The 13,248-nt window shown below is 43.2% G+C and overlaps 1 protein-coding gene across 1 annotated transcript; it reads left to right on the forward strand.

The window, feature by feature from the left end:
* The first annotated feature begins 1,222 nt into the window (after positions 1–1,222).
* WDR45B (WD repeat domain 45B) lies at positions 1,223–12,943 on the forward strand. Its single transcript, XM_082213200.1, has 10 exons — positions 1,223–1,430; positions 5,460–5,534; positions 5,934–6,035; positions 6,703–6,790; positions 6,908–7,002; positions 7,753–7,943; positions 8,723–8,808; positions 9,842–9,943; positions 10,849–10,970; positions 11,461–12,943. Exons 1-10 carry the CDS (start codon positions 1,364–1,366, stop codon positions 11,565–11,567), a joined length of 1,035 nt encoding a protein of 344 aa, XP_082069326.1. The 5' UTR covers positions 1,223–1,363; the 3' UTR covers positions 11,568–12,943.
* Positions 12,944–13,248: the final 305 nt, after the last annotated feature.

The raw sequence follows: 13,248 nt of genomic DNA on the forward strand, positions 1-13,248 counted from the left end.
TAAAAGTTAATTAACAGGTAATTTCCTTGTGACAACCCTGGGGACAAGCCATTTAGGCGACACAAAGGGGTGAAAAGGTAAGCCTCATTTGCAAATGTGTGGCCCAGGGCTGGATTTAGGTTTGATGAGGCCCTAAGCTACTGAAGGTAATAGGGCTCTTTATATGTCCAGCTGTCCTTTGTCAACAACAAATTGTTGCTGTTTTTTGTTTCAGGTAGGTAGCTGTGTTGGTCTGACGCTGACGAGAAATAGATATAAAAAATTTAAAAAATATCCAGTAGTACCTTAGAGACCAACTACTGGTAAGTTAGTTCAGGGTATAAGCTTTCGTGTCCATGCACACTTCTTCAGACTTAACTGTCAGGGGTCCTTTACCTTTAAGGTGCAACTGGGCTGTTTTTTGTGTTGAATATATGCTATATGGTAATTTATGGACCTAATAGGTATCTAAAGTCATTTGCACACACAAATACCTCGGGTTACAAACACCTGCTAACCCAGTAGTACCTCGGGTTAAGAACTTTACCTCAGGATGAGAACTGTAATTGTGCTGCGGCAGCCAGAGGCCCCATTAGCTAAAGTGGTATCTCAGATTAAGAACAGTTTCAGGTTAAGAACGGACACAAAACACTGTTGCTGTATGTAGGTGCTGTTGTTTTTTTATATCTTATATTTTGGAAATGTACATCCAGTGTCCCCCCCCCCCTTTAATCTCCCCCCCCAAGAGAGTGGGGCCCTAAATTATAGCTTGTTTAGCTTATACGTAAATCCGGCACTGGTCGTGCCTCATTCCCGAAGGAAAGACTAACTCTGGAGGAAGAAGCGCGTTTGCAACCTCTGGAACGGTGGTGACTTTACTGGGAGCTTTACTGGGTCCAACGGGTCTTTTGCCTCCTCGTAACCCCATGTAGGATCCCTTACCTCTCTTGCGAGGGCAGCGAAGGCGACACGCGATGGAGACCGTGAGAGGCACGAGAAGAGAGCGCAGTCCGTTGCCCACCTTTCCCGGTGGCGCCAGCCAGGTGAGAGTCGGGCTGCTGATCGTTAGCTTGGCACTCCGCCGGGCGGCCTGCCTTGAGCGACGCGCTCTGCGCTCGCAAAGAGGGGGACGGACGTAGCAGGCTGGGGAATGGAAAGAGCCAAGCCGAGGAAGGCGGCGGCGGCGGCCGGCGTTCGACAATTCGGCTCTCCTCTGGTCAGCCTGGGAAGGCTCATTGGACGCGCTCGGTGCTCCGCGCGGCGCCTGTCTAGTCCGGAAGGAATCGTGGCGCTGCCGCCCCCTCAGGCCAGTGACCCTCCCCCGATGGTGTGAAGGACCCCCCCCCCCCGTCCGCGGCTGCGGCCTTCCCCGGAGTCCGGCGCCATGAACCTGCTCCCAGCCAACCCGCACGGGAATGGGTTGCTGTTCGCCGGTTTCAACCAGGACCACGGTAAAGACCCTCGCGGGGCGCCGGGGGGTGGGAGTCAGGGGTCCGCCTGTCCGCCCGCGGGGGAGGCTTTCGGGCTTGGCGGGTTTCCTTTCCTCCCCCGTGTTCAGCGTCTCTAATGGGGTGAGGTTGGGAGAGGCGAAAGTTGAGTTCTCGCCCCCACCCAAATAATTCCAGGCCTTCCGAGAGGAGGGAGGCGCAGGTCTCGAACCCGCGGCCAGCCTAGACGAATGCCTGGGCACAAAAAAGTGCGGGCGGGGAGGAGGGCTTTACCTTCCCTTCTTGGGGCGAAGAGAGGGGGCTGCCCTCTCCGGGCTCAGACACATCTCCTCTTTCCTCCCAGCAGCTTGCCTTTGTCCCTTAAGTTTGCGTTGCTTGGCACTCTCTGTTAACATTGATGGGTGCCAATACTTCCCTCTTCGGCCTCGTCTCTCCCCTTTCTGTTTTCCGGCCTCTGGTTAGCGCGCTTGGGTGTTTATGGGGCGCAATCGGAGTCTGGTGTTTTGCAAAATACGCGGGGAGGATCGGCCTCTGCCCAGAGACACCAAGGCAGGGGAGGCAGTTGCTTCCATTCTCCTCCTTGCCTTCTCAGACTTCCACGCGGAGCCTTGTTTTGTACTAATACAACAGTGCTTGGCCCAGCCCAGATGCTTTACCCCTTGTACATTGCCTCATCCTGTTCTCCTTTAGTCTTTCTCTTTAAAAACCTGCGTATATTGAGCTCCTTGTTGGGCCTGAGTGTCAGGCTTGCTCTCCTACTCAATGCCATTTCCACTGCAACTGATGCATAATTCAACAGTTTCCACAAGCAGATGCCAAAGCTGGACTTAGGGCTAAGATGTGTGTTTTGGCCCAGTTTTGCACTGAATCATTCTATTCCTCAGATTGCCTTGCTTGAATTCTCATCAAACTGCAGCTCTTTAAGAGGTAGCTGCTTTCTTGGGCATATGAATTTGCATGCAGAATTGAATGTCCTGAACAGTTTTATTGCTTTTAATCAAAGGGCACATAGCAGCAACATTATGACCTGCGGTATCTCTTCTGTGTCCCAGTCATAGTAAAGAAGCAAAATTTCTAGATACCAATGACTGTGCCTCTGGTCATGGAACCAACTAGAAAGTCAGCAACCCTGAGGTTAATCTTGAGTAGCGCCCAGGACCTGATGCAAGATGTAATTGTTGTCATGCCAGTTGGGAGCAGTGACCATAGCACTATTAAATTAAATGTACTTTGATTGCAAAGCAGGAAACTTCCCCAAAGGGAGGAACTTGGTAAAAAGGAAGTTGAAAGGCAAGGTCAATTGGGTTGGATCACTCCAAATTGCTGGGGACTTGTTTAAAAATGCAGTATTAGAAACTCGGCTGGAGTGTACACCATAGATGGCAAAAAGTATCATGAGGGCCAAGAGAATGCCAGTTTGGTAATGTGCAGAGTCAAGGAAGCCGTTAGAGGCAAGAAGGCTTCCTTTAACAAAAGGAAGTTTTGTCCAAATGAAGAGAACAAAAAGGAACACAAAATGGAGTCTCCCAAGAATTGGTATTGGTATTTGTGCTTTATAACTTGTTCACAAATAATCAAGAGTTAGGAAGGGGTGAGCAGTGAAGTGCCCACATTTATTGATGATACTGAATTGTTCAGGGTCTTTAAAATGAAAAGAGATTGTGAAGAGCTCCAAAAGGACCTTTCCAAACTGAATGAATGGTTGGTAAAATGGCAAATGCAACTCATTGTAAATGAATTGTTAGCACTAGGAATAATAATTTTACATATACGCTCATGGGCTTTGAACTAGTGGTGACTGACCAGGAAGGAGACTTTGGGGTAATAGTGGATGTCAGCACAGTGTGCAGCAATTGTGAAAAAAGCCAAATTCCATGCTAGGGGGAATTAGAAAAGGAACTGAAAATAAAACTGCCAATGTCACAATGACATACAAATCTGTGGTGCAACCACATTTGGAATATTGTGTAGTACAGTTCTGGTCAGCTCACCTCAAAAAAGGATATTGTAAAGTTGGGAAAGGTTCAGAAAAGTGCAACTAAAATGATAAGGGGAATGGATCTTCAAGGGAAGGTTGCAGTGTTTGGGGCTTCTTAGTTTAGAGAAAAGGTGAATCAGAGGTGACATAGAAGTCTATAAAATTATGCATGGCATGGAGAGAATAGACAGAAAAGCCGCCCCCCCCCATCACACTAGAACTGGTGGACCTCTAATGAAGCTGAATGTTGGAAGATTCAGAACTGATGAGAGAAAGTACTTCTTCACACAGTACATTGTTAATATGTGGAACTCACTTCAAGAGGAGGCAGTGATGTCCACCAACTTTTGGATGGCTTTAAAAGAGGATTGCACAAATTCATGGAGGATAAGGCTATCGATGGCTACCAGCCATGATAACTGTTTCCCCAGTTGGAGGCAGTAATGTTTCTGAATACCAGTTACTGGAAAGCGCTAGATGGAAGAGTGATTCTGAGCTCGGGTCCTGCTTTTGAGTTTTCCACAGGCATCTGGGTGGCTGCTGAAGTACAGGACAATGGACTTGATGGAGCATTGGCTTGATCCAGCAGGCAGTTCTTATGTTCTTACAATTATCCCTAATTAGTAGCAATGACAAATAGTTTGTCATTTTAATTTGATAGGGAAGCTAGTTCAAATTGAGTGACTACACCAGTCATGTGCTTGCAAATTGAGGAGTGTCCTATGTTTATTGTGTTCCTGTTCATTTCATAATTGTTTTTCTAAGAAAATCACACTTGTTTAGGTGCACATTTAACATTTCATGTGTTCCCCTAAAAATACAGTGTGTGAGGCATCCCAAATTGATGTGGCCCTTAGTGAATGAGCAAAAATAGCCATCCTAGCTAGTGTTCTTTTTTTTCTGCCAAGAAAATAGGCTATGACTCACTAGAGTAACACAAGTTAGGGATCAACTTCCTTGTAGTAAACCTCACCCCAGAAAAGCTTATGCTTTGCTGTTCTTTACCTTGAGAATATTTTATTGCAGTAATCACTTCAGTGTAAGCTAGTAAAATGTTCACATTCTATTTGCATCAGAAACTTTATATCATGTGGGTTGTATGGGCTACACCTACAGGATGCAGTTTCCTAGGGTGCTTGTTTATAGGCTTGTTTATAGGCTAGTAGAGTTGTTGGAATTCCAGCTTTTATCTTGGCAACAAATTCAGATGTGCTGGTTTTGACTTATAAAGCCTTAAACAGCTCAGGACTGCAATACCTCAGGGACCACCTCTCGCCGCATGAAATTATTTGACTCCTGCGATCATCACCGAGGCCCTTCTTTGGGTGCCTCCCCCACAAGAGGTCTGAAAGGTGTCAACGCAAGAACGGGCGTTTTATGTGGTGGCTCATAAATTCAAGGTTCATTCTAAACCATTATAGTGAATAAAGTTTGAACTGGCTGAAAGGAAAAAATATTTAGATTGATGTACTTGATTGTGCTTCTTGGTAAATAAATAAATGGGAAAAATAATATGCAGTTACTATAAATGCTGAGGTAGAGGAACAGAAGGGGGCGGGGAAAGGGAAGACACATTTTTCTCAATAACTGGCATCAACTACAAGAAACAGGAAATGTGTGGTTGACAGAGCTCTCAATTTAAGCCTGTTGTGGGTCAGCCTGTTCAAAAACAAATTACACTTGGCAGAATGAGGACTCCCTAATCCCTATAAACAGCTGTGTAGGTTTGATCCTAAATAGCCAAGAAAATACATCAGGTTCCAGGCATCTTTACAGCTTTTAGTGCCAATTGCTTTTCTAAAATGTTCACAAAGCCATTCTACTGCCATGGACACAACTGAACCACTGTAATGCATTGGATCTGTACTTGCAGTTAGATTCCTGTATTGCCTGTTGTGACTAAGAGCATCTCTGGCAGGGAAGAGTCTTACTTGACCCTCTTAATGGGAGATGTCTGGGACTTCTGTACACAGAGCATGTGCTGCTACTGAGCTGTCTTTTTCCTGTTGATACAGAGCATATATACCTGACGTAGTAATCCTCTTCTTTTTTAGGGTGCTTTGCATGTGGGATGGAAAATGGATTTAGAGTGTTTAATGCAGATCCGCTCAAAGAGAAGGAGAAACAAGGTGAGATTCTTCCTCAATATACATAGTTGTTCTGCTGTGCCATTTTTTTCATCTTAAACCACGTACTGTGCAATCCTATACCCTCAAGTAGCTGTGCATAGAACAGAGATTTCACTTGCCAGAATTTGAGTACAATTTTTTAAAACTTTGATCCAGTATAATATTGCTGTGTCCATAATGTGTGGTCAGAAGGCGGCTCTGAGCAGGCTTTTCTGATGATGAAGCATTGTCTTGAAACGAGGCACTCCAGGAGTAAAAAGTAAAAGAAGACTGACATCAGCTGCATTTTAACTTGGAGTCTTTGAAGAGAATCCTCTTGATACACAAAGATGTTACAGCATTAATAAACTTTTCTTTGCCTTGAGTGTTTAATTAAAAATGTCCCTTTTCCCTCTCCAGAATTTCTAGAAGGAGGTGTTGGCCATGTTGAAATGTTGTTTCGCTGCAATTATTTAGCTTTGGTTGGTGGAGGAAAAAAACCCAAATACCCACCTAATAAAGGTAAAGTATTGAGCAGTAAGTAAGCAATAGCTTAGTGCTGAGTTCAGCACTAAACATTTCCAAGCAGCTTTAATGTAACTGGTGTTCAAGCAGATTTTATCGAAAACCTCCTGTGTAGTTTAAAATTTGAATAAATGTGGACTTAGCTGTCACCTTCTCTAGTTGTGCTATGAGGTATCATTCCTTTTAATGCCAGGTGCTAGCTAGAGCAATCTGTGACCTATTGTTTCCCTGTATTCAGGATAATTTGTGTTTTTCCAGATGGTCAAAGGATAAACAGATTTTGATAAGCAGCTATGATACTGCACTCCCACATAAATAGGAATAAAAAGCTGTTGGCAGTAGCAGGTGGGGAGGGTGAAGAAGAGGGTGGACTAAGCTTCAGAATGCCATCATATAAGACTTGTTTGGATGTAGCTGATTCTTCTATTTTCTCCTGCCCCAAACCAATTGTAACTTAATGCTAACTATACAATGTCTAATTTTGAAGATCTGAACTTGGGGTATGGTTTTTGTTTTTTTTGCCAAGTGAACCAGTGCAAACTGGGTAGTCTGGGATGCAGTAGTTCCTCATGTAGCTAGACTTCCAAAGTGGCATCTCTGGAAGCACTTTATAAGATTGCAAGGTGTTATTTTAAGACTAATAAGGCCATTTCCATTTCTGCAGTGATGATCTGGGATGATCTGAAAAAGAAGACCGTTATCGAAATAGAATTTTCCACAGAAGTCAAAGCAGTTAAACTGCGAAGAGATAGGTGAGTCTGGTCACACTCTGTTGTATGGAGAGCTCCTTCTGTTTTTCCCCCAGTTTGGAGTTGGACCAGTGTAACTAGACATGATGCTAATTAGCCTGCCATTGCCTTCTCTTTCAGAATCGTGGTAGTTCTGGACTCTATGATTAAGGTTTTCACATTCACGCACAACCCTCACCAGTTGCACGTCTTCGAAACCTGCTACAATCCTAAAGGTAAGTGTTATCCACTACATAAAGTGTAAGAGGAACGAAGAAAGATTCTGTGCTGTTCTTCTTCTGTTTGCTATTGTACTCCTTATGATAACTGATGCTGTCTATTTTGCACACCCTAGGGCTTAACTATATAAAAAAACTACTTGGACCTTTCTCATGCTTTGCAAGTGCTGGGGTGCTGAGCCATAGCATCCTTGTCATCCCCATTAAATGCAGTGGAAAAACTTATGAAACCATTTGTCCTCCATCTTCCCATAGTTTTCACATTGGATTTGGAAAAAAGAAAAAGCAATGTTGGAAAAACGCATTGTTAGAATGTGGCATTTCAGGGCTAATTGTCAATTTAGGGTGGGAGTCAACTGTATGCTATAATGAACATTGCATCACTGCGAGCATTGCAGTTTGTCCGACAAAACAGTTTCCCATCTCCTCCCCCATGTGCTGTTCTGAGGGTTCTCCCAATCACCTTGAGCCAATTTCAAGAGCCATGGAAGCAGGAAAAGGGGAGAAAGCCCTATTGTGCAAACAGAAGCCCTATTGGAGGGTTTGTGCTGATGGGATTCATTCGGTAAATCCTGCCTTTTGCTTATACAGACATTGACACTCATGGCTATGTGGTAACATGAAGCTTCCTAGCTTGCTTTTTTGAGTATTCCAAGTACTCTCAAAACTTATTTTCAGAAGGAGGGTGGGGAGGACGGAGATGGTAGTAAAAATTCCTATTCCTCAATACTTTAAATTGTATTTCAGGTCTTTGTGTCCTGTGCCCAAACAGTAATAATTCCCTACTTGCATTCCCTGGAACACATACTGGACATGTGCAGATAGTGGACCTGGCAAATACAGAGAAACCTCCTGTAGATATACCAGCTCATGAAGGGGTCTTGAGTTGCATAGCTCTTAACCTACAGGGAACAAGAATTGCCACAGCATCAGAAAAAGTAAGTCAATGATTTTACTCCACAGTTGGCTAGAAAACAACACAAGAGTCCTTAATGGTTTAGAATAAACCCTGAATTGTGTCATCTTGAGAGTCTGCATGGCATTTTAATAGCTGCATTGTATAGTCTTTAATTTACTGTCAAGCCTACTGGGAAGACTGTATCATCTAACACAGAAGTTGAATTTATGAAAGTCTTGGCTTTAAAGTTTATACAGAAAGTTGGCAACCTTTGTGGTTGTGATTACTTTTGAAAATATGCATTCTGTTATTGCAAATATTGGTCAAGAGATAAACTCTGCATTCTTTGGCAGCCTGTAACCTGCATTGTTTCAAATAGGTTCCCTGGCTATTCGTTCCTCACTCAAACCTTTCATCCTGCTGCCTCACTATTTGCATGCCAGAATCTTCCAAAATATGTAACAAATGTGTTATATACTAGGTTCAGACTACTGTATACGGTATAAATCCAGTTCATGTAGACTTTCTCAATTTTCCTGTCAAAATACTGACTTTAGTGGCATTGATCTTGGATATATTCATGCAGATAAACCTGAGAGGATTTCCAAATATGTGGGAAGGATAGCACCGGATAACAAAAATAATTCCATATGGGAAGGGCAAAGATGTGCATCTACGATAGTGTAGGGTGGTGGAAAAATGATGGAGCCATCATCTGGGAAGTGAACAGCTGTATCCTAATATTGTGTTCTGGGAAGTACTTGTGTTGTTTTTGAAAGGTTCCCCTCACATCTTTAATGTGCGCTGTTGCTTTTCAAGGGGACCCTAATAAGAATATTTGATACATCATCTGGGCATTTAATCCAGGAACTGCGCAGAGGGTCTCAGGCTGCCAATATCTACTGGTAAGGTTTATTGCTTTGCCTTGATCATCAGCAAGATGAGGGAGTGGCCGTTATACAAATGGGGGTTTCATGCTTTAAAACTACCCCCCATTTTCCATTTAAGAGACATGAACTTCCTGTGTGTGAATAATTTTCTTCCATCTGTGACCTACTAATCATACAGCTGATACTGTCAGCTGGCTTTTCCACATTAGCCAGCTGAGTGTTATGTGTAGCACATCAGACAAATATAAACATTAGCCTTGGTGTCTGAAAATTCTTTGGGGGGAAATGTGACATCACATAGGTAGAGAAATCAGCAGCAGTACAGTTCAAGAGGAATTTAATCCAATTGAGAGTTGAGCATTGGAAAAAAAGAGAAAAAATGGGAGTGGGGGTTAAGTCTGGGTGGTAGCAGTGTCTGAGATATACAATAAAACATCAGTTCAAACATGTGAACTTTTGTATAGCTTTAAAAAGTTGGGGAAACAAGGATCCCTTAGTTCTATGTCCATAGGATCTTTGAGGTCTGCACCTTTTCTCAAACTCAGAATGAAAACTCAGAATTAAAGTAGCATTCATCCTGCAACTGTGTTCTGTGTTGGTTTATGGAGGAACTAAGATACTAATTAAGAAGTAATTATGCCTCACCAATATCTGTGTGCCCTTTTCTTCAGCTACATGTATTATGGAGGAGTTAATGCTTTTTAAAGGTGTGAATATATTTCCCTTCCTCCCGTCTATGTCGTTTACTTCTGGGGTGAATGCTCTTTCACTTTCTACCACTTCAGTTGCTGATGCTGCTTCACTCTGCATCAACACCTGCTGATAAAAGGTTAGCATCTTGCTGGGTATGTTGTTGCAAGGTGGCATTGCTTTAGATAACCTCCCCAAAACCTACAGTTAGAAACTCTTGTTTTTAAGATACTTGGGAAAGAGGTTGGCTTATAGTGTTTGAAAAGTTGCAGTATATACACATAGGCATTTCTTTAAAAAGTAACTTATTCCATGACAGTGGTGATATAAGCAGACTTCTTTCTGACTTCTCCTTTAGCATTAACTTCAACCAAGATGCTTCTCTCATTTGTGTGTCAAGTGATCATGCCACAGTGCACATTTTTGCTGCAGAGGATCCTAAGAGGAACAAGCAGTCGAGGTAAGCAGCTGGGACCAGAGTGATGATCTCTAGGCAAAAATGATTAGGTAACTTCATACAGGAAGAATGTATCAGTAGCTAAAATAAAGTAAATAATTTAAATAATCACTGACCTAGCCACTGTGATCCACGTGACGGTCACCTCCAGACTGGGTTATTGTAACTCGTTCTACGTGGGGCTGCCCTTGAGACTGACCCAGAAACTCCAATGGATGCAGAATGCCGCGGCGAGACTTCTTACGGGGTCCTCGCTGCGGGATCACATTCACCCAGTGCTATACCAACTGCACTGGCTCCCGGTGGAGTACAGGATCAGGTTTAAGGTGCTGGTATTAACCTTTAAAGCTCTATACGGTCTAGGACCCTCGTACCTACGGGACCGCCTCTCCTGGTATGTTCCACGGAGGATCTTATGATCTTCAAACAAAAACACCTTGGAGGTCCTGGGCCAAAGAGAGGTTAGGCTGGCCTCAACCAGAGCCAGCACTTTTTCGGCTGTGGCTCCAATCTGGTGGAATGCTCTGTCACAAGAGACTAGGGCCCTGCGGGACTTGACATCTTTCCGCAGGGCCTGCAAGACAGAGCTGTTCCACCAGGGCTTTGGCTAGGGCACAGCCTGACCCCCTCCTTTGGCAATCCTCACAGAACTCTAGCCCAATGGTTGCCATTAATCTGATTTGAACTGATTTTATAATGAAATGATTTTAGAATGTTATATCATTTTACTGTTGTTAGCCACCCTGAGCCCAGCTTTGGCTGGGGAGGGCGGGATATAAATAAAAATTTATTGTTGTTATTATTAAAATAATTGTGAACCTTAATACGTGGTGCTAGAAGTCAGTTTGCTTCAGTGCCTGGACTACTGGGTTGAGATGATGCTGAAGAGAGCTTTCTTTCTTTTTCAGCTTAGCATCAGCCAGCTTCCTGCCCAAATACTTCAGTTCCAAATGGAGTTTTTCCAAATTTCAGGTTCCCTCAGGCTCTCCCTGCATCTGTGCCTTTGGAACAGAGCCAAATTCTGTCCTAGGTAAGAATCTCAAGTTGCACCAAAAATCAAACAAGGCCCCTCACTATGCATATCCCAAACATAGCTTATGAATTCAAGCAGCTGTGCTCACAAACAAGCTTTTTAGAGGAATCTCCCTCTGTCCTTGATGGGAGTGTGATTTATATAAATGGGTTTTAACTCCAGATCGCAGCCTAAGATTGTAAAAATGATTGCAGCCTAAGATTGTAAAAATGTTTAGATTACAAGGAATGTTGAACGCTCAAGATTGTTGCTTGAGATCCTCACGGAGGGCAGCTTAATGATTCATCAAGAACTCTCTGGGGTGGGGCAAGCCAGGCGCTAGAATTGATTGGCGTATATAGCGCAGGTCTTATAGGAGAATGTTTCTTAGCCTGCGGGTAATGTGGTGTCTCTTGCTGCTCTCACAAGCAAAAGCTGTGCAGTGAAACACAATGTGTAAGCAATTGACTTCAGTTGCCAAACTGAAAACAGTATCTTTCTCTTGCAGCGATCTGTGCAGATGGCAGCTACTACAAATTTTTATTCAATCAAAAAGGGGAATGCTCCAGGGATGTCTATGCTCAGTTCCTAGAAATGACTGATGACAAACTTTGACTGAACTGATGGAAATTTGTAGGTAGGGGGGAAGGAGATCTGGAACCCCGTCCTGCTTATTCTCCCTTTCCTGAAGAGATGGCCTCTCACTACCTTCAGTTAACTGTGCTGCTCAAGATGGGACAGATGACTTTAAGAAGCCCAAACCAGTATGGAAAGAGCAAGGCAGAGGACTACTACGTTAACTGTCAACAGCTGGTTTTAAATGTTAAGTTTTGGCTGCTGTTGTTCCTTCAATTTTCCCCCTTTTTTAAAAAAAATGTTTCAATAGCCTGTGCCTATTGGGTTTCTCTCTGTAATTAAACTGTGAAACTTAGTGCCTGCCACTCCATAAGAGTGAAGGGGCAGGAAATTACTAAGGTTTAAACAGTGAATGGGACATGTCAAAAGTACATATAGATTTGAGTTCTAGTACCGTGCTTAAGGGGGTGGCAGGAAATCTATACCAGCAGTTTCTGCCTTTGTAAAATGTCCTTTTTCTCCTATCTTCTAATACACAGAAAGGAATATTATAGCAAGTTGGCTCTTAGTTGCACTTGCTCTGACATAGATAGAATGCTCAAGGTCCTTGTTTTCATGCTGTTATAAATAGATATTAACTTGTTTGTCATTTGTCAGAGGTGCCAAAAGAAATCCATAGCAAACATCATTAAAGTACTGTTGGCCTAAATAACCATTCTGCAGGGCAGGAAGTGGCATAGGACAATGTTGAGATGCTGGGAAAGTGACAGCAAACAGCTTAGATATTGGAAATAACCATTCCAGACACTTCAGTTCTTGATCCATTGGTATTTGCACTTAGGTTGTGCTGGGGAAGTTCTACAAGTACAAGATAATCTGTAATGGCCAAGAGGGTAGTATACTGAACAACAAGAAGGGGGAAAGTGTGATCCTCCAGATGTTACTGGACTTCACTGCCATCAGTGCTAGCCAGCATGGCCAAGGATGATGAGAGGTGTAGTTAAACAGCTGGAGGGCTGCAGCTTCCCCACCTTATAGCCTGTAAGAAATCCCTATCATACAGCAAGCTTATTATGTGTTCAGAACAAACTAAGCCGCTGTCTCTCTGAACACTAAGTAGTACATCAATCACAACACTATATTTTGGGAAATGAGGCATTTGGACACATAATTTGAAGTTACCAATATCATCCCCTTAAAACAGAACTTCAGTTATTAGCTCCCTTGATTTCATGCATACTTCAAGATTAACTGAAGTCTTGGTTCAAGTTGAAAAGTATTGGAATTTGTCATTTAACTAAAACCTATATACAGATGTCAGTTTGCATGTTGCTTTTAAATGTGTATTTAATCATGGAAATTGTTTTGCACACCTTTTGTAATTTTCTTTAATTAAAGTGACTTAATTTGCTGTATTCATTTTATGGTAACAGAAGTTCTGTACAGTGGCACCTCTACTTAGGCACACCTCTGGTTACGTATCCTTTGGAATATGCATGTGTCAAACCTGGAAGTATTTTTCCGGGTTTCACCGCATGCACAGAAGCGCTCTACCGCGCCACAAGCATGTGCAGAACAGGCACCTCCAGTTGCAAAAACCTCGGGATCCGACCGGAGCTCCGGAATGGATCCCATCCGCAACCGGAGGTACCACTGTATATGGGTGCTAGTTCTGTTCTTTGTTTTAGTTAAATTGCCTAAATAGCTCAAGATCAATTAG

Source organism: Podarcis vaucheri (genome assembly GCF_965113315.1).
Source record: "Podarcis vaucheri genome assembly, chromosome: 2".
Taxonomy (NCBI): Eukaryota; Metazoa; Chordata; class Lepidosauria; order Squamata; family Lacertidae; genus Podarcis; species Podarcis vaucheri.